At 41.8% G+C, this 23,268-nt stretch overlaps 2 protein-coding genes across 4 annotated transcripts in view; one reads left to right on the top strand and one right to left on the bottom strand.

The window, feature by feature from the left end:
• The window catches only part of CEBPZOS (CEBPZ opposite strand), a 33,141-nt gene that overhangs the window by 2,121 nt on the left and 7,752 nt on the right, over window positions 1-23,268 (bottom strand). The window contains exons 3-6 of one of the 3 annotated variants that reach the window (XM_082356858.1): window positions 10,665-10,738; window positions 9,006-9,173; window positions 1,360-1,475; window positions 244-288 (exon numbers count right to left, since the gene is read on the bottom strand). In XM_082356858.1, coding sequence (XP_082212984.1) covers window positions 244-288; window positions 1,360-1,475; window positions 9,006-9,112 — 268 coding nt within the window. In that variant the 5' untranslated portion in view covers window positions 9,113-9,173; window positions 10,665-10,738. Of the gene's footprint in view, window positions 1-243; window positions 289-1,359; window positions 1,476-4,161; window positions 4,256-9,005; window positions 9,183-10,664; window positions 10,739-23,268 lie in introns of those variants that run through there. The other 2 variants (XM_082356857.1, XM_082356859.1) reach the window with 2 other exon arrangements.
• Window positions 10,751-16,526, top strand: SULT6B1 (sulfotransferase family 6B member 1). Its single transcript, XM_082356865.1, is given in 4 exon segments — window positions 10,751-13,425; window positions 13,427-13,577; window positions 14,901-14,908; window positions 14,912-16,526. Coding segments are annotated over 4 exon segments (342 nt in total). The 5' UTR covers window positions 10,751-13,377; the 3' UTR covers window positions 15,047-16,526.

Genomic DNA, 23,268 nt, shown 5'->3' on the forward strand with positions numbered 1-23,268 from the left:
TTAACCCACTGGAAGAATTAAGAATCCAGCCCATTAGCTGGATTAACCCATTGGCTAACTGGGATGAGAATTTTCTCCACTGTGTTCTCAGAAGGAGTGAAAATAGAAATGAACAGTATTTTTGAAAATTGGCATCACAAAATTAAAATCATTTAGCCCTTAATTGGTCATAAAGAAACAATTTATAAAGGTTACCTGAAAAGGTTGTTTTGTACTCTTAATTTCACTTAAGGGAAAACATACCTTCCAAGATGAAAGGGAATTTCTTGCTCATTGTTTGCCTGAAATCTAATGAAAAGTCTTAAAATTAGGCATGATTAGAAATTCATTGTTTTAACACATGGAGCCATAACTTAGTGCTAGCTTTAGGGTCTATAACATAGGAATCCTATAAATTAGAAATTTGTGTTAAAAGTCCTTCTTGGTAATCCAGGAACTGTATCTTTTTAAATAGGGTGTAAATTGCACTTAAACCTTTTATGTAGCCTTCCCTAGTTATTTTGGAGTTTTTAAAACTTGGCCTATATATATGATGTAATTTATTTTGAAACGGTATTTAAAAGCAAATTTTCAGTGTTAATGTGAAATTCCCTTGTGTAATTTTATAAATTGTTTTTATGGATGCCATTTTACCTTGTTAGAGAATTAGACATAAGACTTCACTGCACCCAATTTTTGAAGTGATCTTAAACTTTACTTTGCTTTTAAATACCGTTTGGATGTTTTCTTTTATACCCTTCCATCCTTTAAGAAGGCAAATGACAAGTTTCAAAGATGGCCACCACCCCAGGACTACTATTCCCTGCTTTAGGGAAAGAGAAAGTAGCACTTCCTGATTTTAAAAGTTGAGGGCGCTAATATAAAATTTCCCCCACAAAATGACAAAGCACTTTTGGTGATGGCCAGTGGCATGGGAAAGGCTTTTAGTGGCTAGTATTGATGCAGAGGAAGCACTCTGCTAGCTTGAGAAACTGGTTACTTGACAATTCAGCTATGTTACCTCTTGCTTTTTCAGTCTTACCAAACAATGAGGTGTAATGGACAGGCTGGATTTTTTTCCATCTGTGCTCCCAAACTAAGCCAGACTAAGGACACTGCTCTATGCCCCCCATTAGTAAAATCCATGGAAGTATGAAACATTTTCCCTAGTCCACAAACATTAAATTTTTTTTTTTTTTTAGGAAGAAGAGTCATTTATTCTATAATAACACCTAGCTTCTTCCCCTTGTGCCCATAAAATGGCTAATATCAATTCACTGAATCTGAAAAGGCAGTTTCTCTAAAGAAGCCATTTAACCTAAAATGCATTAGCAAACTGTACACCCCCCTACAAAACACTAATTTCTGAATTATGATTACCTTGGCTTGTGTTCATCTTTTTAAACAAAAAATATGCTCCAAAAATGCCCACAAGTTCAGCTACTAAAACTCCTTTAAAGATCTTCTTTGCCAGTGGATCCATAGTACGGGCCATCCTAAGTTTAACAATAACAAATAAATGTAAACCTGAATAAGCATATACAAACTTAGTACCACTTCTATAAAAATAACTCCAATTCATTCCCATAGTTTGAATGATTATATAGGAATAAAACCCTAAAGTTACCGTATCCTTAGTTGTATTAGACATGTCTCACTTTCCTAGTTTTCAACCTCCATGCCTAAGGGGCACAAGTGAACCAAAGACATGACTGGAGAAAGCACAGAGCGGAGACAAAATGCAAGGCATTGTGAAAGGAACTAACAGTTTATGGAACTGAGATTTTTAAATTGCCTAAGAATATAAAATGGTGGGAGTTAGGGTAAAACATTTTTTTAGCTGAACTAGGAATTAAATATGATCTAATGGGCACAAATGTGAAGTTCTTTATGAAGTACCCTACAAAAGTAAGGTTATTCTGCAAGTCGTTGTACATGTTTTATAGCTAGAAGTTTTATTTATACAACATACTGAACTATGTGCCACAGTTCTGGGCATTTTATATAAAGTTGAGCAATAAACTGGTTCTTGTTCCTGAGGAGCTGCTATTCTAAGTTTTTTCAAACTAATCACATCACCCAAAGGGCTTGTTAGAAATGCACATTCTTGGGCCTCAGCAGGCAATTCCCCAATCCCCAGGTTCTGATTCAGCAACTCTAGGGTTGGTGCCAGTAAGGGCAGAACCAGTAATCTGCCCTTTTGCAGGCAACTCCAAGTGACTTTTATACACGAGGCCTCTGGACCACGTGAGGGGAACACTGACCACCATCACCCAGTAAGTGGCAAAACTAGACTTCAAATCTTGATTCTCTTCCTATAATTAAAATAAAAGCCAGTCAAAAGGAAGGGCTTAAGTCTTTATTCTCTTTCACTAAAGCAAAAGCTAACAAGGAAAGGGCGGTATAACAAGTGAAGAAAATAGCATATATGACTTACTGAGTATATGAAATGTAAACCCAAGTGGTTTTATTTTTTGTTTTTTTTCTTTTGGCTGTGCCCAGTGGTATACGGGGATCTTAGTTCCCCAACCAGGGACTGAACCCATGTCCCCTGTAGTGGAAGTGCGGAGTCTCAAGCACTAGACCACCAGGGAAGCGGCTAAACCCAAGTTTTTACTTTGCCTCAAAGTCAGGAAGGACAGGAGAACCAGTGGTTTTTAAACTCAGGATTTCAACACTGTCCTGTGTATGCTCTGTAACACTATTCTGTTCTCTGCGTGAGGTGGCACCTCCTCTCTAATACTCTACAGCCCCAGCTCTCCAGCTCATTCCATTCAATTTTAACTCCTTTTTGCAATGTCTAAGGGTGGGCGTAATTAAATACCCTACTTTGGTAGGATTATCCTACTAATACTGTAACCAGCTGTTCTTCTCCCCCAGCCCCCAGATTCCCTTCTCTCATTTTGATAATGTGATCACCCTGGGGACTAAAAGATTAAAACTTTATTATTCTTACCTAAGAGAAATGAAGTGGAGGGAGTTAAAAAAGAACTTACACATAACCAAGAGGCGGTGAGGGAGTGGGAGACTTGTTTTGCTCTGTCTACTACTATGCTGTACATAACTGACAGGAAATAAGCCATGATCAGTACAGGGAGCTCTCTTGGGGTTATTTTTGATGTTCAAAGGGTGAAAAACAAAACAAAACCAAGCCTGCCCGCAGTCAGATCCACAGTGTAAGGACTCCAAGTAGAATTTTGTTTTGTTTTGTTGGGAGCGAGGATAAAGGTTCAAAAAACAAAGTCCAAATAACTGTATAGTAAAGCATTTACCTTTCTTAAAAACGGATATACATACATTTTACATTCCATGTCCCTCAACTTCAGAAAAGGTGTTTATAATGACTGACAAAACCCATTTGATAAAGACCACCAAAGGCATAGCCATCCACGACAGGTTACTAACGGGCAGAGGCCGAGTAAGACTAGACAAGATTTTGGAGAAGGAGGGAACTCAGGTGAAGTTCAAAATAAAGCAGTCCTCTGATGGGCTCGAAGAAAAGCAGGGCTGTGTGTCATGAGGTTACATCACACTGGGCTGAGAAGCTGACTTAGGGTGCACAAGCTTAAGACAAATGTGCAATGGTGCGTCCGAAAACCCCTCGTCTATGCACCAAAGCTGGAAATCGACGCGGCTCAGCATCTCCAGGCAACATTTCAAACAGCAAGGTCTTTCCTCACACTCCAGATGTGGGACAAGGTCTCCCTGCTACGACCCCGGGTTCAATTAACAAGGGCACTTTTTCCAGGTTCCCACGGTCAAGCGCCAAGCAACCAGCGACGCCTCCGAGAGGGGCCTCGGGCCGGTTACCCGCGATCCTCAGCCCCTCGCGGCCTCCGCATCTCCGGTGCCCCGGCTCCAGCCAGCTCCCCAGCTCCCCCGGTTCCCCCACACACCCGGCTTCTCCACCCCTCCCCAACACCCCCCCACCCTGGGCTCCCAGCCAGGCGCCGACACACGCGCAGCGCAAGCAGCACTGCCCCGGTGCCGCGCCAAGGTCACTGAGCGACCCGGAAACACTCGGGCCGGCGCCCCTCCGGCGGACGGATACAGTGACACCGAGTGTTCTTTGTATCGCCCCCAGAACTCCGCCGAGGTCCCCCCAAAAAGCCTGCTCTGCTCCCCGCTCTGAAGAGCTGCCAAGGGAGGCGGCTGAGCGAGAGACCCGCACGCGAGCCTTACCTGAGGCGCGTACTCGCCGGGCTGCGCATGCGCAAGGGCTGGCAGAGCCCCGCCCCTCCCGGGGTTGGCCCCGCCCCTCCCGGGGTTGGCCCCTCCACACACCGTAATCACCGTTTACTGTTCTCTTACTAAAAGTCTACCCTGACTGCAGGCTGCTTACGTTGTTTTATTTAATCCTCCCAACAACTTTGTGTCATGATAGGTGCTATGAGTATCTCATTTTACAGAGAAGGTGAGAGTTTAACCCTGCCCACAATTAAACAGCTAGTAAGAGCCAGAACTTGGATTTGAACCCAGGGCACTGACTGGAAAGCCTGTGCTCAATCATTTTTCTACACCCTTCAACAAAGTGGCATCAGCAACATTGGCATCACTTGGGAGCTTGTTAGAACTGCAGACGTACTGAGTCAGAATCTACATTTTAGCCAGATCCCTAAACAATTCGTTCGTAAATCAAAACTTGAGAGTCACTGCCTGTACTGCCTACTAAATAAGAGGAGGAAAAGCAGGGAATGAACAGGGGAAAGGGGAGGAGGAGGAGAAAAGGAATATAAAGGTCTATGAAGGTTCCATGTTGTTGGGCTACAACCCGCAGGCCTGCAAGCTTTGTAGTTGCCAGCCTGGAAACCGAAGAAACAGCCTGGAGACAGCAACAGAGACATCAATAGATTACAGACAGCAGATCTTACACATCTGAAGCAAGGTCCTGGAGCAACACCCCACCGTGTGTGGCAGAGAGTGGACAGAACATGGCAGCAATATTCGCTACTTTGGAAGGGAGGGGGTGAAGGAGGTGGAATTCACATCAGGTTGGCCCATCAGGGAAACCAGCAGCTGGGGCCGGGTGCAAGCAAGTAGGCAGTTACTAATTAAGCCCTATAACTAAGAGGATTGGATAGTCATGTAAGTGAAGCAGGGACTGGTCGAGCAGGGGATGTAGAGAGCAAGAGAGCAGCCATCTTGAACGCTGACCATAAACATGTGCATGACAAAGCCTGAAATACCCAAAACAGTTAGACACAGATCTACCTTCACTGAAGTTATAGTCTAATGGGGGGTAAAATATATCCACAAATAACTAATGAAGAGTACACAGTGATTAGGGTCTTGCTTCTGATTTGAGGGATCCATGAAGGTGTAATAGTTGGAGCTTTGTTAATGCCAGGCAAAGGAAATGCCCCTGAGGAGCTTTCTGTGACTGCCTCAATTTTCTTACCCAACCCCTGTGAGCAGATAGGGTAGGGGGTCCCTGGAGAAAGAGAAGCAGGCATGGCTTTCTTGACATAAGAGAAGCCATTTTTGGCCTAAGCCATTTTGTGATCCAAGCCTGGCCACAGTGCTTGCCCTTGAACAGTTCTCAGTAATTAATAATCTTAAGGGAACAAAATGACTGTTATGGGGCAAGAGAAGGAACAATAGCAAGATAATAAATCAGGTTGTAAAGACTCCCAGTTCTGTTTCAGTGGTAAAGGTTAGCCTGAAGCACATTCTTGAGCTGTTTTGCAGAATTCAAAACCCACTCAACCACCAGATCAACTGGAACCTAAAAAAGATGATGTTGACCTTTTCTGACGCTTGTGACTTCAATCAGCTAAAGCTTGGATTCTGTCAACCTGTGCCCCAATTCTATGCTGAATTCTCCTCTGTTCAAGCCCCTTCATGAACATGCATATACCACCCAAACCCCTTCATGAATATGCATGCGCCCTCTTAGCTTAAAACGTCCCCAGTCTTGCTGTTCAGGGAGACACTGCTTTGGGAAAGGTCCCTGGTGTTCTCCTCACTGCAAGTAATAAGTCCTTCCTTCTCCTGATCTTCGGCTTGATTGTGTCTTTTGGTCTGACACCCACCAAGAGGAGACCCAGTTTGTGGTCACCCTCACAGTCCAGCTGATATGGTTCATTGGCACAACTGAACAATCATAAATGTGATAGATACATGTGAGAAATATGGATGCGTAAGCTATATTCGTTTAAAGCATGTCATTATTAGTCAAAGTCACCCAGGGCTACACAGATCCAGAGCCCCAAACCATCCCTCCCGCTACTGGTGTCCTCTTAACGTCTGGGCTTTGTACAATCTTTTGATCTCTTCTATCTGCTCTATAGAAACTGTCTCTGGCTTGAACCTCCATTTTATTAGCATTTTGTGTCTGACTTTCTCTCAAGCTTTCCTAAGATCTCTTTTAGTACTAAGATGCTTTTTATTTTGTCTGTTATTGTTTTTGCTGTCATAACCTATTTTTCTCAAAACTTTTCAGACCTCCACCCCGCAGGTGTTACCTACTCTGTTGAGGTTCCCTTTTCTCTCCAACCAGGACATGCACAATCTTTAGAGATTCATTCCCATTCAAAGACTCATCCACAATAAATATTTCTCATTTTAAAAGCAACCCCTATGACTTCCAGCAACTTACTTAATATATAGATACATAGATATTGGTATACATCACTTAAGGCACTACTCAATGCCTTGAGCTGCCAGGCCCTGCTATGTTGGTTTGAAATATTAGAGCCTCAGTGTTAAAGGAACGAGGATGACAAAACAAACTAGGAAGGTAACTGGAATGGTTCAGACTGAAAAAAGAAAGAAAATTAAAAAGCTTGATAGGGGCTTCCCTGGTGGCGCAGTGGTTGAGAATCTGCCTGCCAATGCAGGGGACACGGGTTCGAGCCCTGGTCTGGGAAGATCCCACATGCCGCGGAGCAACTAGGCCCGTGAGCCACAACTACTGAGCCTGCGCGTCTGGAGCCTGTGCTCCGCAACAAGAGAGGCCGCGATAGTGAGAGGCCCGCGCACCACGATGAAGAGTGGCCCCCACTTGCCGCAACCAGAGAAAGCCCTCGCACAGAAACGAAGACCCAACACAGCCATAAATAAATAAATAAATAAAATTTTTTTTAAAAAAAGCTTGATAACAAAGACTAAAATAATTGCACAGGAACTCAATCACTTCCACCGGGGAATGTATATAAACTAATTAATGGAGGTTGTTCATTGACAACTAGACAAGACTCTAGTGGAGACTCTTACCAAGCTGATTGGATCACTGAATTGGAGTAGAAGGCAGAGGATGTTGGGGGAGGTGGGAGAGACTCTGGTGGCAGGTTTCCAAAGTGGCACTGATTCTCACAAGCGTCAAGTGGAGGGACTCACAAGTAGCAGGTATAAGGGCTGTGCCTCTACATAATCCGGGCGAGAAGGTAACTAACCTGCCCCAGCCCTAACCCCAGAATGCAAATGCTCAAGCTCTCCCATTCAGAAGTCCCGTCCATCCTCCTCCAAGTCTCCAGCACCCCTCCCAAAGGGTCCACATTCCCACTGTGGTCCTGATATGCTAACGCTAGCAGAGGGATGCAAGTGGCCAGGAAAAAGTCCTCCTTGCTGCATCATGGCTGAGGCACAGAAGCTGGCTAAAGTTCCAGTCTGCGGTAATGGTCACAAATGCAAGGGCAGCAGGGATCTCCACATTAACGAGAATAAATTAGGAGTTTGGAATTAACATATACACACTACTATATATAAAATAGATAACCAACAAGGACCTACTGTATAGCACAGGGAACTACACTCAATATTTTGTAATAACCTATAGGAAAAGAATCTGAAAAAAAATAGATATATGTGTATGTAGAACTGAATCACTTTGCTGCACACCTGAAACTAACACAACATTGTAAATAAATACTTCAATTAAAAACAAACAAAAAAAATAAAAACCAAGTACCTAGGAAATTTTACTCTAGATAACCCACTGCTGCTGGTTGCTAAAGGGCACCTACTGGACAAGAGGGGCCCAGGAACTTGGGGTTGGCCTAGCCTTCCCTTCAGATGGCCCAGGGCACAGAGCAGTGGAGAGCTGTGGCCTCTGGGGCACTGTCCCCGAAGCAGGGGCGGTGGGAGCAGGACCCCGGCTCTGCCGGCGGCCGGCCTCTGGAGTGGAGTGGTTCTCCATCACCCTCAGTCTAGGAGACCAAAGTGTTACCAGATAAACCGTTCTGGGTCCTGAATGTTTCCAGCATCCACTTTTCATGGACTCCATTCCTGACCTCCTCATGGTCAACTTCTGATGAGGGGAGCCAGTTTTTAGTAAAGTCCCCAAATACAGAGGTTACACCCCTCTCCCTACATATTGGATTCCAAGGTAAATTTCAATCCTGAACTGCACTGAGAAGTAGCACTTCTCTTGCTAAAGAAGAGGAAAAAAAACCAAAAACACAACTTAATCTGAAGGGGCACCCCACTACGTAGAGAGGAAGATGGCACAGGAAGGGCCAGTTTACCTGCCCCTAAAAACCAGCCTTGGGCCAATCGGCACACAGGAGCCCTCTGCTACATAATCCCTGCTTTACTAATCAGCCTTGATTTCAATCACCTTAGACTTTTTAAAAATCACCTGTGCTTGTGCTCTCTCTCCACACACACACCTCTCTCCCTCTCCCTCCCTCTCTCCCTCCCTCCCCTCTCCCCTCTCCCCTCTCCCCTCTCCGTCTGTGTAAAGGAGCTTTAAAGAAGCCTCCCATGGAACTTCCCTGGTGGCGCAGTGGTTAAGAATCCGCCTGCCAATGGAGGGGACACGGGTTCGAGCCCCGGTCCAGGAAGATCCCACATGCCGCGGAGCAACTGGGCCCCGGGCACCACATCTACTGAGCCTGCGCTCTAGAGGTCGTGCTCCATAAGAGAAGCCACCGCAATGAGAAGCCCGCGCACCGCAACAAAGACCCAATGCAGCCAAAAATAAAATAAATAAATAAAATAAAATATAATAAGCCTCCCAGGCCACTGCCACCAGAGGCAAGAGCCAAGCCATGGCAGCACCATCTGAGAGGTCCACCACCACTTACCTCAGGCCTGGGTGGATCCAGGAGCCAAACGGGAAGCTGGGATTTCGCAGAACATCAGGCCCACCTGCAGTCAAAGGCTCACCAGTGCAAATGCATGATCCAATCATGCATGCCAGACAATTAAGAGTCAAGTACTCAGAATTGTAAGGTTGACAGGTTGCTGTGAACCTAAGGAGACTAACAAGAATCAGAGCTCACGTTACCAATTCCAGACAGCCCCCAAATCCTCCTATAATTACAGACATTAGGATCCAGCCATGTTTTTTTTTAATGTCACTGTTTGAATTAATGTCTTAAATTCTACCTTCCCCAGGGAAACAGACTCTTTAGAATATAAGGGACAATCCCACTAAGCAGCTTGGCAGGGGGTCCAGTCTTACACCTTTTCTTTATTTGGGAGGGAGATTCTGAAATACACAACCTTCCCACCTACACTGAATAACATCCTATTATAATGTAATGTAATAAGACCTTCAAGGGGGAGTGCTGTATGGAAACAGAAAAACAGCAAGACACTCAAATATTTTAATTTTACAAACCTTAAAAAAATAATCACAAATATAATGAAACCTAGATACCCATTCTTAACTAGGAATCCCCTTGGGTCAGTTCTTTCCCTTCAGTAAAACGGAGATTAAAATTTCCTCTCCCACATCCACCACCTGCCTCACTAAGACACTTTATGTTGACAGGTAAAATTTCCTTAATTCTATGATGCACATGCTTCCGTATGTTTACATTTCTGAAATTGGAATGCATCTCACAATCGATAGATACATTTAATATAGTGTTTGTCCAAAAATGCTGTTATTAATTAAAATGTTTTAGAATCCAGGGAATTTTATGACTTGTCATAAAAATCTGTCTCCTCAGGAGGTAAGGTGTTTTTATTTCAGTGAAAAGCCTCGCGGCCTTCTTTCTCACAGCAGGTAAAGAAGCACGAAGAATGCAGTAATACTGACAACTACACTGGGGGCTCTAAGAGAGATCTTGCTGTAATTATCTTTTGCCAGGTGATTCAGCTTCACTGCCTGCATTCCAACCCCAGCTCCTCAAATGGCTGACTCTGCCTCTGTAAAACTCCAATTAACCCCCTTGTAAAATGGTAACAATAGTAACACTGATTTCACAGGGCTATTGTGAAGCTACATTAAGCCATCCATGTAATGTTACAGGCTTGGCAGGATGTCTGCTACAGGCAAGTGATCAATAATGTTGGGTATTATTTTAAATGATATATGAATGACTGTAGCAGCTAGGTAACTACGCACAACTAGGAGTTAACTTTGTCAGTGTTAGCGTTACTTCAGAGAAAGGTAAATACAGTTTTCAAAAAACTATGTTCAAAAAAAAAACAAAACTATGTTCATAGCGTTAGTGAAAAAAAAATGGAGGAAGAGTAAGAAGAATGACATGGAGAAGAGAATGCGAGAAAGAAGAAAAAAAGCTCAATAGATGTTTATGGAAACTTGACTTAAGAAGAAGCCAAAGAGGGTACATTTTGACCCCGAAAGTGTACTAGATAGGATACAGGCTAAACTGCTGTCACAAGGAGACTGCAAAAATCCAGTGGCTGTAACAAGATAAATAATTGTATTCTTTCACACACAGTTCAGGAGGTTTGTTATATGTAGAGTGGGTGTTGGGAGGGTGACTCACCACTTCCTGTATCTACCATCCCCTGGAGTGCTGTTTTCCTCTGAATTAGCAAGTCTGTCTTGCAAGCATCACATCTGTCCTCCAGGTATTGGAAAGGGGAGAGAGAAAAATTAGAGAACAATCAACTTCCTGTGTCAAGGTCCTGACCATGAGTTTGCACACACTACTTCCGCTCACTTCTCACTAGCCCCAGAGCCATACCAAGCTGCAAAGGAGGCGGGGATCATAGTCCGATTCATCCAAAGGAAAAAGAAGAGAGCACTGCTGGGGAAAAACTGTGTCACAGAGAGTGGGCTTCTCACTCCAGGGACCTTGAACCAGCAGGGCATGGACTGAGAGGACAGGAGACACCGTTGCATTGTGTGCTCCCCTGACAAAGCATCTCCCTTCTAGGAATCATAAAACTCTATTGTTAAATAGGTCAGGAAAGGCAGCTTTCATTATCTCTATTTTACATATACATTTGAAGGTGTATTATGAGCTCAAAATAACACAGCTAGTCATCATCAAAAAGGGTATAAATAACAAATGCTGAGGGCTTCCCTGGTGGCGCAGTGGTTAAGAATCCGCCTGCCAATGCAGGGGACAAGGGTTTGAGCCCTGGTCCGGGAAGATCCCACATGCCACAGAGCAACTAAGCCCGTGCGCCACAACTACTGACCCTGTGCTCTAGAGCCCGTGAGCCACAACTACTGAGCCCACGAGCCACAACTACTGAAGCCCACGCGCCTGGAGCCCATGCTCTGCACCAAGAGAAGCCACCGCAATGAGAAGCTCGCACACTGCAACAAAGAGTAGCCCCCGCTTGCCGCAACTAGAGAAAGCCCACGCACAGCAATGAAAACGCCACACAGCCAAAAATAAATATATAAAAAATTTAAAAAAAAACAAAAAACAAATGCTGGAGAGAGTGTGGAGAAAAGGGAACCCTCCTACACGGTTGGTAGGAATGGTGCAGCCACTATGGAGAACAGCATGGAGGTTCCTTAAAAAACTAAAAATAGGGTTGTCATATGATCCAGCAATCCCACTTCTGGGCATATACCCGGAAAAGACGAAAACTCTAATTTGAAAAGATGCATGCACCTCAATGTTCATAGCAGCACTATTTACAATGCCAAGACATGGAAGCAAACCACGTGTCTATCAGTAGATGAATGGATAAAGAAGATGTGGTATATATACAATGGAATACTACTCAGACATAAAAGAGAATGAGATATTGCCATTTGCAGCAACATGGATGGACCTAAAGATTACCATACTGAGTGAAGTAAGACAGACAGACAAATATCATATGATATCACTTATATGTGGAATTTTAAAAAATGATACAAATGAACTTATTTACAAAACAGAAAGAGATTCACAGACATAAAAAAACAAATTTACGGTTACCAAAGGTAAAAGGGGGGAGAGAGGGATAAATTAGGAGTTTGGGATTACCAGAAACACTCTACTATATATAAAATCGATAAACAGTAGTACATACAAAATAGATAAACGACAAGGACCCTGTATAGTACAGGGAACTATATTCAGTATCTTGTAATAACCTATAATGGAAAAGAATCTGAAAAAAAACTGAATCACTTTGCTGTATACCTGAAACTAACACAACATTGTAAATCAACTCTACTTCAATAAAACAAACAAAAAAACACAACTAGTAAGTGGTAGAGCCGAGATTCAAACTCGGGTCTGCAGACTTCTAAGTCTATTGAGGCAGGAAATGACAGATCTGAGATTGGTGCCTAGGGTTGCCTCTTTTCCACCCCACTACATTACCGAGCAATTCCATCACTTCCTTGTCACTACTGAAGGGGACCAGGTTTTGCCACCCCAAAATATGCCACTTTGGTATGAGGATTATTTTGAGCTAAAGGGAATTTAAAAACCCAGCAGATTCAGGAAAAGCTCTTTACTTTCCCCCTCAATTACCTAAGTTTACATTGGAAAGAAGGGCTGTACAGGAAGAGACATATTACCAGGGATACATTTTTACCTAAAAAACTTACCTGCAAAACAGGGCAACACTAGTTCTCCAAACATCTCCTCTAGCTTGTGTGAGTGGCTTTCCTCCCCTTTGTATCCCCAAACCCCTACCCTTTCCTAAACTCAGGGTGTTACATAAACTTCAATTACCTGATGGCCTTTTGAGTCTGCATATTATAATGGAACCCCCATTAAGTACGTAATTTTGTTTTTTCTCCTGTTGATCTTATATCAATTTAATTATTAGACGATCCAAAAAACCTAGAAGAAGGGAAAATTTTTCCACCCCTGCATCACACCATGGAGGATGTATGTTCAAAGCTATTAACCAAGGAGAGTTTTCACCCATAAATTGCTTTTTGCTAATAGGAAAATTTTATACCTGATTCAATTAAATAACTATGTGTTAGATATTTAATATCTATTATCATCTATTAAGAGATTCTACTCTTACTTTCCTTGGCAGGGTTGCCTATAACGGTAATATAATCAACCCTTGGGGTAATATCCCCTGATCCTCAGCCTGTTTTGCACCTGCAGTGTGCCTTTCGTCAGAGGTGTGTATGCAGAAAGCTGGGGGTGGGGGTGGATGAAAATTAAGTTATTTCTTTCTCAGGTGAATGGGAGGAGCCCTTTATTCCACCTCCTGAAAAGCCCCATTAAAAGCTACCACTGTCCCTGGACAATCAAAGAGCAGGTTCTTTAGCAGGGAGCCAGCATGACTGCTAATTCCAAATTTATTGACTACATTGATGAAGCTTTGGAAAAAATCAAAAGAAAATGCACCGTCACTCCTGTTTTTCACCTATCCGGGGACCCCTTACCCAATCATCATGTGCACCTCAGAGACTTTCCAAGCCTTGGAAACCTTTGAAGCCAGAAGCGATGACATAGTGCTAGCATCTTATCCAAAGTGTGGTAACTAACAAATCCTTTTCTACAAGGGCACTTTTTCACAGTGAGTAGGTGGGGAAAGTGCAAGGAGAAGGTGGGAGGAGGGCAGTTCATCTCTGCATGAAGCCAGAAATTGGTGAGAAGGATGGCCAAGATGGGTCAAAACCGAGCTTGTAAAATCCATGACTAGAACTGCTAGATTTAGAAACCCCAGTGTCTGAGGGAGGAGGTCTGCGTGAAAAGAACATGATGGGTGAGGAGTATAGAAGGAGCTGCGTGGCGGGGTTAGCAAAGAAAAGCAGGGATGTGGGAAGTCCAGTTGCCACGGAGCACTGAGAGTAGTCAAGATTTTCATCTTGATTTTTGACTGACGACAAGCATGCCCACGTCTATAGACTTCTATGCCTTCCATGTAATAGGTTATTTTTCAGGATCAAACACCAATCTTCCAGTTTCTCTAACCAGTTTTACAATGGTCCTTCATCAGTGGAGGATAAGATGTTAAGAAACTAAATTACTCTATTTTACACAGTCTACTTTTGATATTTTTTAACTGTTATTTCATCGCTGTTTATTAACGCCAACTCCATTTCATATTTTCTTTTTCTTAATTGATGCTGGGTTTTTATAAAAATCAAAATTATATGCTCCTGTAGAAAATATTCATTAATTTAAGGTAAAATATATGACATACAATAAACAATCATTTCTATAGTATAACATTGTTCTGTAAGGAAAATATTCTAGATTTAAAAAGAAGCACTGCCTCTTGTTAAAGGAGAAATTTGAGAAATAAGATAATTTGATTTTTACACCAATATAAGTAAATGGTATTTTCCATAAAGCTCTGCTTCTTTCCACAGCCCAGGTTATTCTGAATGCAGAAGAATCAATTGTACATATCAGGGAATCGCTGTAGATTTTAATTTCTATGATATGTACGTTAAAGTAACATGCCTTTGTTATATCAAGACTCCTTAATGCGCTTTGAATGTTCTTATTTTATATATAAATTTATTTTATTTATTTATTTTTGGCTGCGTTGGGTCTTCATTGCTGCGCGTGGGCTTTCTCTAGTTGTGGCGAACAGGGGATACTCTTCGTTGCGGTGCGCAGGTTTCTCATTGCGGTGGCTTCCCTTGTTGCGGAGCACAGACTCTAGAGTGCAGGCTCAGTAGTTGTGGCGCATGGGCTTAGTTGCTCCGCGGTATGTGGGATCTTCCCAGAACAGGGTTTGAACCCATGTCCCCTGCATTGGCAGGCGGATTCTTAACCACTGCACCACCAGGGAAGCCCCCTTAATGAGCTTTGATTCTCTGATTTTTCTTATAGGTTCCAAACCTATAGGTTTCTTATAGGTTCTCCACATCATTAGTGAATTAATCTTTGCTGATTCTAAAAAAAAAAAGTATGAATATCCAGAATTCCCAGTTCTTGAATATGGGGACCCAGAAAAATATCAGGTTGGTACAAAAGAGCCTTTAAACTTATAGCAAATTATCATAGAAAGATTTTTTTCATTTGGGGAATTTTTTAGTTTTGAGTTCAGAAAATACAACACCTTCAACTATACTTCAATAAAAAATAAATTTTAAAAAAGTCATGTTCAACAGACTCAGTATTAAATAATAAAAGTGTCAAAAAAAAAAAAAAAACTTCCCCAAACCCACTCCTGTAACAAATAAAAGAATAGACCTCAAAAAAAAAAAGAAAAAAAAAAGTAAAAGAAAACACAACACTAATAATTATTGCAATTTATTATATGCTTATCATATAATCCCAGCACTTTTCAGGAATTATCTCATTTCGTTGCAAAATAACCTTATCACCATTTTACAAACGATTAAACTATTAGAGTGTGTGTGAAGGGTGTTAACAGGTCATCCTAGCTGTTATTACTTGCCTTACTGCATGTCCTTATTCACCTTATCAATGAAACTAACTAGAGCCTGGGTGTGAGACAGGATGTTGTGCTCCCTGCCAGGGAAGACAAGAAAAGAGGGGGAGGGAGGGTCTGCCTCAGGATTTTAGTGCCTGGACAGAACAGGTGAGAGGAGGTCCATCCCCACTCCACACTTAGACATACCAGAAACACATCTGGGAAGGGAAGACTGTATCCAAGGGGGAACTACAGTCTCAGCAGAACTTTCAGAAGTGCTCACCACCAAGACTCCCAACAGGCAGACAGAAGAACTGTTATGTACTAAAAATAAAGTCCTTAGGGAGTTAGGAAACAGTATCTGGAAAGAGAGGGAGACACTTGCCATGATGACAAATACAAACTTCAAAGTTGGATCCTAAGTAGAAGGAAACTCATTTCCATGGATTGGGCCGAAGTAACAGAAAAATATATTGTAAATGAAGTGTTCAGGGACTTGGGAGTTGGGTGGGGAGGTAAATGCTGACTCCTGGATCTGGTTGGCTGCAACCTCAGGAGGCATCAGGGCCTGGAGAGTCATAAGCCCAGCAGAGGTGGGCTCAGCCAGGGCCAGCTCAGGATGAGTGGACAGGAGTTTTAAGAAGTGTTTTCCTAGGTAAGAAACGGACAGGCCAATGAACAGCCTCATTGATTTCTGCTACTCAGGCCACTGGGTAACTTTTTCTCTAAAGAGCGTGTTTACCATCACCTTTAAAAATGGTGCTAATATTTATACAGCTTTCCAATTTCTCTTTTAAAAATGTATTACAGGGGGCTTCCCTGGTGGCGCAGTGGTTGAGAATCTGCCTGCCAATGCAGGGGACACGGGTTCGAGCCCTGGTCTGGGAGGATCCCACATGCCACGGAACAACTAGGCCCGTGCGCCACGACTACTGAGCCTGCACGTCTGGAGCCTGTGCTCCGCAACAAGAGAGGCCGCGAGAGTGAGAGGCCCGCGCACCGCGATGAAGAGTGGCCCCCATTTGCCGCCACTAGAGAAAGCCCTCGCACAGAAACGAAGACCCAACACAGCCATAAATAAATAAATTAATTAATTAATTAAAATAGCTTTACAAAAAAAAAATATATTACACTGTGGATCACAGGTTATCTTACCTGTTATTACTCACCTTACCAATGTAACCACTATTATTTTATTCACCTGTGTTGTTACCTATCAGAGATAAACAGGTTTCTCTTATGATTGAAATAGGGTTGGGAATGCTGGCTTATACATTTTTACGTTGTTTATATGATTGTTTCACCATTTTAATTCCCAAACAAACCTTTGTAACACAAAGCTTTTGTAAGTAGGGAACTTCCCGGGATATTGCTTACTGACACTAGGAAGAATTTTTATTCCTGATTAAGATTTTTTTTTCAATTTTTATTGGAGTTGATTTAAAATGTTGTATTAGTTTCAGGTGTACAGCAAAGTGAATCAGTTATACATGTACATATATCTACTCTTTTTTTTTTTTGATTCTTTTCCCATATAGGCATTACAGCGTATTGAGTAGAGTTCCCTGTGCTAACACTTATTAGTTATCTATATTATATATAGTAGTGTGTATATGTCAGTCCCAATCTCCCAATTTATCCCTCTCCCCGCCCTTATCCCCTAATAACCATAAGTTTGTTTTCTACATCCGTGACTCTAACTCTGTTTAGTAAATAAGTTCATTTATACCCTGTTTTTTAGATTCCACATATAAGCTATATCATATGATATTTATCTTTCTGTGTCTGACTTACTTCACTCAGTATGACAATCTCCAGGTCCATCCATGTTGCTGCAAATGGCATTATTTTGTTCTTTTTTATGGTTGAGTAATATTCCATTCTATATATGTATCACATCTTCTTCATCCATTCTTCCATTGATGGACATTCAGGTTGCTTCCATGTCCTGGCTATTGTAAACAGTGCTGCAATGAACATTGGGGTGCATGCATCATTTTGAATTATGGTTTTCTGCGGGTATATGCTCAGGAGTGGGATTGCTGGGTCATATGGTAGCTCTATTTTTAGTTTTTTAAGGAACCTCCATACTGTTCTCCATAGTGGCTGTACCAATTTACTTTCCCACCAACAATATAGGAGGGTTCCCTTTTCTCCACACCCTCTCCAGCATTTATTGTTTGTAGATTTTTTGATGATGGCCATTCTGCCTGGTGTGAGGTGATACCTCATTGCAGTTTCGATTTGCATTTCTCTAATAATTAGTGATGTTGAGCATTTTTTCATGCACTTTTTGGCCACCTATATGTCTTCTTTATAAAAATGTCTATTTAGATCTTTTGCCCATTTTTTGATTGGGTTATTTGTTTTTTTGATATTGAGCTGCATGAGCTGTTTGTATATTTTGGAGATTAATCCCTTGTCGACTGCTTCCTTTGCAAATATTTTCTCCCATTCTGAGGGTTGTCTTTTTATTTTCTTTATTGTTTCTTTTGCTGTGCAAAAGCTTTGAAGTTTAATTATATCCTATTTGTTTATTTTTGTTTTAATTTTCATTACTCTATGAGGTGGATCGAAAAAGATCTTGCTGCAATTCATGTCAAAGAGTGTTCTGCCTATATTTTCCTTTAAGAGTTTTATAGCGTCTGGCCTTACATTTAGGTCTTTAATCCATTTTGAGTTTATTTTTGTGTATGGTGTTAGGGAGCGTTCTAATTTCATTCTTTTACATGTAGCTGTCCGGTTTTCCCAGCACCACTTATTGAAGAGACTGTCTTTTCTCCATTGTATATCCTTGCCCCCTTTGTCATAGATTAGTTGACCCTATGTGCGTGGGTTTATTTCTGGGCTTTCTATCCTGTTCCATTGATCTATATTTCTGTTTTTGTGCCACTACCATATTGTCTTGATTAATGTAGCTTTGTAGTATAGTCTGAAGTCAGGGAGTCTGATTCCTCCAGCTCCGTTTTTCTTCCTCAAGATTGCTTTGGCTATTCGCCAAAGCAATTCAGTGCAATTGCTATCAAATTGCCAGGTGTATAGGAATGCAAGAGATTTCTGTGCATTAATTTTGTATCCTGCAACTTTACCAGATTCATTGATGAGCTCTAGTAGTTTTCTGGTAGCATCTTTAGGATTTTCTATGTATAGTATCATGTCATCTGCAAACAGTGATAGTTTTACTTCTTTCCCAATTTGGATTCCTTTCATTTTTTTTTCTTCTCTGATTGCCATGGCTAGGACTTCCAAAACTATATTGAACATTAGTGGCAAGACTGGATATCCTTGTCTTGTTCCTGATCTTAGAGGAAATGTTTTCAGTTTTTCACCATTGAGAATTATGTTTGCTGTGGATTTGTCATATATGGCCTTTATTATGTTGAGGTAGTTTCCCTCTATGCCCACTTTCTGGAGAGTTTTTATCATAAATGGATGTTAAAGTTTGTCAAAAGCTTTTTCTGCATCTATTGAGATGATCATGTGGTTTTTATTCTTCAATTTGTTAATATGGTGTATCACATTGATTGATTTGTGTATATTGAAGAATCCTTGCATCGCTGGGAAAAATCCCACTTGAGCGTGCTGTATGATCCTTTTGATATGTTGGTGGATTCTGTCTGCCAGTACTTTGATGAGGATTTCTGCATCTATGTTCATCAGTAATATTGGCCTGTAATTTTCTTTTTCTGGGATACCTTTGTCCGGTTTGGGTATCAGAGTGATGGTGGCCTTGTAGAATGAGCTTGGGAGTGTTCCTTCCCCTGCAATTTTTTGGAAGAGTTTGAGAAGGACAGGTGTTAGCTCGTCTCTAAATGTTTGATAGAATTCACCTGTGAAGCCATCTGGTCCTGGACTTTTGTTGGAAGATTTTTAATCACAGTTGCAATTTCATTACTTGTGATTGGTCTGTTCATATTTTCTATTTCTTCCTGTTTCAGTCTTGGAAGTTTGTACCTTTCTAAGAATTTTTCCATTTCTTCCAGGTCGTCCATTTTATTGGTATATAGCTGCTTGTAGTAGTCTCTTATGATCCTTTGTATTTCTGTGGTGTCAGTTGTAACTTCTCCTTTTTCATTTCTAATTTTATTAATTTGACAAATCTTTATTAAGATTTTGATATGCCAAGACTTGACTCTGAGTTTAAGCACCCAATACTCTCGAAACCTCTCTTTCACCTCATGGGAAACCTGGTGTTCCTGTTCCTTGCCCATGTTTCTTCCTGTTTTACATGTACTTCAGTGTGAAGGTAAAACGAAGTGCTGCTTCTGTATTCAGGTACTTGCATTCTAAATTTTAGCTCTAATATGAAATTAAAAGTTGCACTTCCTGTTAAGGTAATTCCCAGCTTTAGTAAAAAGATCCAGATGATTTTTAAAACCAAGGAAGTCTTCTAGAACCATCTAAATTAGCATTAAAATGTTCTACAAGGTCAGTGAGACATGATTCTAGCTCCAGTGTCTCTGGAAAATGTTTTAACTCAGTGTAGTATTTTGGGTTTCGAAGTCTTTTGATATCTATAATTTATCAGAAATGTTTATTTTTCTCTTTGGGTATTTTTAAAAGTACTTTTTGCATTTTAATTGTTATTTCATCATACCCAAAGATACTTTCCTATGCAATGTGCCTTTTATTTTAAAATGGAAACGAGTGAGAAGATAAGCTTCATTTAACAGTAATTCACTTTACAGAAAATTTTCCTAAACTATATATATTTTTTCTTAACATATATCTATATCTTGTCTTTACATTGCTTACGGTTTGGCTATATCACATATTTTCATGAACATATATACGTTTATCATACGTTTATCTAGTTTTATTACAATTAACCTCCATTTTCCCCCTGGATATTTTTCTAATCTTTTTAGGAACTCTAAGATTTCTCTCATGTCTTTAAGTGAGTTTTCACCATGCAGTTTAGTGGAAATGGCACTCTATCACTTAATCAGAAAATTACCATCTGTGTGATTTTTGCACAAAGCACTTAAAACCTCAAAGCCTCTTGTTAATCTCTAAAATGGGCATTACAATATCTACCTGAGAGGACTGTTGTGAATAAATGTAAAAGCACTTCCAAAACTGAAAAGTGTAATTTGATATAAATCAAGTATTATGACTACTAATCATCACTTGGACCCATATCACTGATTTAAAAAAAAAATTTTTAAGTCATTCTTTGCCCTCTTGCTTGAGTTGGGATCTCTACTAACTTTTCACAGAACAATTGGCTATAAATGTCTAAATATCATTTCATTGCTTGAAATAATGTGACCGAGCAGTGAATGACCCCTACAAGCATGGAAATAAGCAAAGCCTTAGCTCTCCCCACACAAATAACATATACTAAAGGTCTGATTTTAAGATAAAAACCATCACCCTGGCAGATTCAACAGGTAGCTTCATTTTTTAAATTATCAGTAGAAGTAGATTACAAAAAAAGAATAAAACACAGAGTTCTTATACTGACAAGAATTTCTCTCATAAAATATTTCTCAGATATTTAAGTGACTCTGTATTTTCAGGTTCTGTTAGGGTATTTAATTGCATGGAGTTTTGTTGGTTTAAAAAAAAAGATACAGGGGTGCCTTCAACATGGCAGAGGAGTAAGACGTGGAGATCACCTTCCTCCCCACAAATACATCAAAACTACATCTACACGTGGAACAACTCCTACAGAACACCTACTGAACGCTGGCGGAAGACCTCAGACTTCCCAAAAGGCAAGAAACTCCCCACGTACCTGGGTAGGGCAAAAGAAAAAAGGAAAAACAGAGGCAAAAGAATAGGGACAGGACCTGCACCTCTGGGAGGGAGCTGTAAAGGAGGAAAAGTTTCCACACACTAGGAAGCCCCTTCACTGGGGGAGACGGGTGGTGGGCGGGGGGGAAGCTTTGGAGCTGTGAAGGAGAGCGCAGCAACAGGGGTGCAGAGGGCAAAGCGGAGAGATTCCTGCACAGAGGATTGGTGCTGACCAATACTCACCAGCCTCAGAAGCTTGTCTGCTCACCCTCTGGGGCGGGTGGGGGCTGGGAGCTGAGGCTCGAGCTTTGGAGGTCAGATCCCAGGGAGAAGACTGGGGTTGGCTGCGTGAACACAGCCTGAAGGGGGCTAGTGCACCACAGCTGGCCGGGAAGGAGTCCGGGAAAAAGTCTGGACCTGCCTAAGAGGCAAGAGAACATTGTTTTGGGATGCGTGAGGAGAGGGGATCCAGAGCACCGCCTAAATGAGCTCCAGAGACGGGCGTGAGCCGTGGCTATCAGCGCGGACACCAGAGACGGGCATGACATGCTAAGGCTGCTGCTGCCGCCACCAAGAAGCCTGTGTGCGAGCACAGGTCACTATCCACACTTCCCCTCCCGGGAGTCTGTGCAGCCCGCCACTGCCAGGGTCCCATGATCCAGGGACAACTTCCCTGGGAGAACACACGGTGTGCCCCAGGCTGTTGCAATGTTACACTGACCTCTGCCTCTGCAGGCTCACCCCACATTCTGTACCCCTCCCTCCCCCTGGCCTGAGTGAGCCAGAGCCCCCTAATCAGTGGCTCCTTTAACTGTGTCCTGTCTGGGCACAGAACAGACGCCCTCAGGAGACCTACACACAGAGGGGGCGCCAAATCCAAAGCTGAACCCCGGGAGCTGTGCGAACAAAGAAGAGAAAGGGAAATCTCTCCCAGCAGCCTCAGGAGCAGCAGATTAAATCTCCACAATCAACCTGATGTGCCCTGCATCTGTGGAATACCTGAAAAGACAATGAATCATCCCAAAATTGAAGCGGTGGACTTTTGGAGCAACTGTAGACATGGGGTTTGCTTTCTGCATCTAATTTGTTTCTGGTTTTATGTTTATCTTAGTTTAGTATTTAGAGCTTATTATCATTGGTAGATTTGTTTACTGATTTGGTTGCTCTCCTCCTTTTATATATATATATATTTTTTTATTTTCCTCTTTTTGTGAGTTTGTATATGTATACTTATTTGTGTGATTTTTGTCTGTATAGTTTGCTTTTGCCATTTGTCCTAGAGTTCTGACTTTCCTTTTGTTTTGTTTTGTTTTTTTTAGTATAGTTTTTAGCGCTTGTTATCATCGGTGGATTTGTTTTTTGGTTTGGTTGCTCTCTTTTTTCTTTCTCTCTTTCTTTTTTTCTTTATTGCTTTTTAATTTTTTTATTTTAATAATTTTGCCATTTTAATTATTTTATTTTATTTTATTTATTTATTTTTTATTTCTTTCTTTCCTTTTTTTTCTCTCTTTTCTTCTGAGCTGTGTGGCTGACAGGGTCTTGGTGCTCTGGCCGGGTGTCAGGCCTGAGCCTCTGAGGTGGGAGAGCAGAGATCAGGACATTGGTCACCAGAGACCTACTGGCCCCATGTAATATCAAATGGCGAAAGCTTTCCCAGAGATCTCCATCTCAACACTAAGACCCAGCTCCACTCAACGACCAGCAAGCTACAGTGCTGGACACCCTATGCCAAACAACTAGCAAGACAGGAACACAACCCAACCCATTAGCAGAGAGGCTGCCTAAAATCATAGTAAGTTCACAGACACCCCAAAACACACCACCTGACGTGGTCCTGCCCACCAGAAAGACAAGATCCAGCCTCATCCACCAGAACACAGGCACCAGTCCCCTCCACCAGGAAGCCTACACAACCCACTGAACCAACCTTACCCACTGGGAGCAGACACCAAAAACAATGAGAACTACAAACCTGCAGCCTGCGAAAAGGAGACCCCAAACACAGTAAGTTAAGCAAAATGAGAAGACAGAGAAATACACAGCAGATGAAGAAGCAAGGTAAAAACCCACCAGACCAAACAAATGAAGAGGAAATAG

This window comes from Balaenoptera borealis, assembly GCF_965194805.1.
Source record: "Balaenoptera borealis genome assembly, chromosome: 15".
Classification (NCBI taxonomy): domain Eukaryota; kingdom Metazoa; phylum Chordata; class Mammalia; order Artiodactyla; family Balaenopteridae; genus Balaenoptera; species Balaenoptera borealis.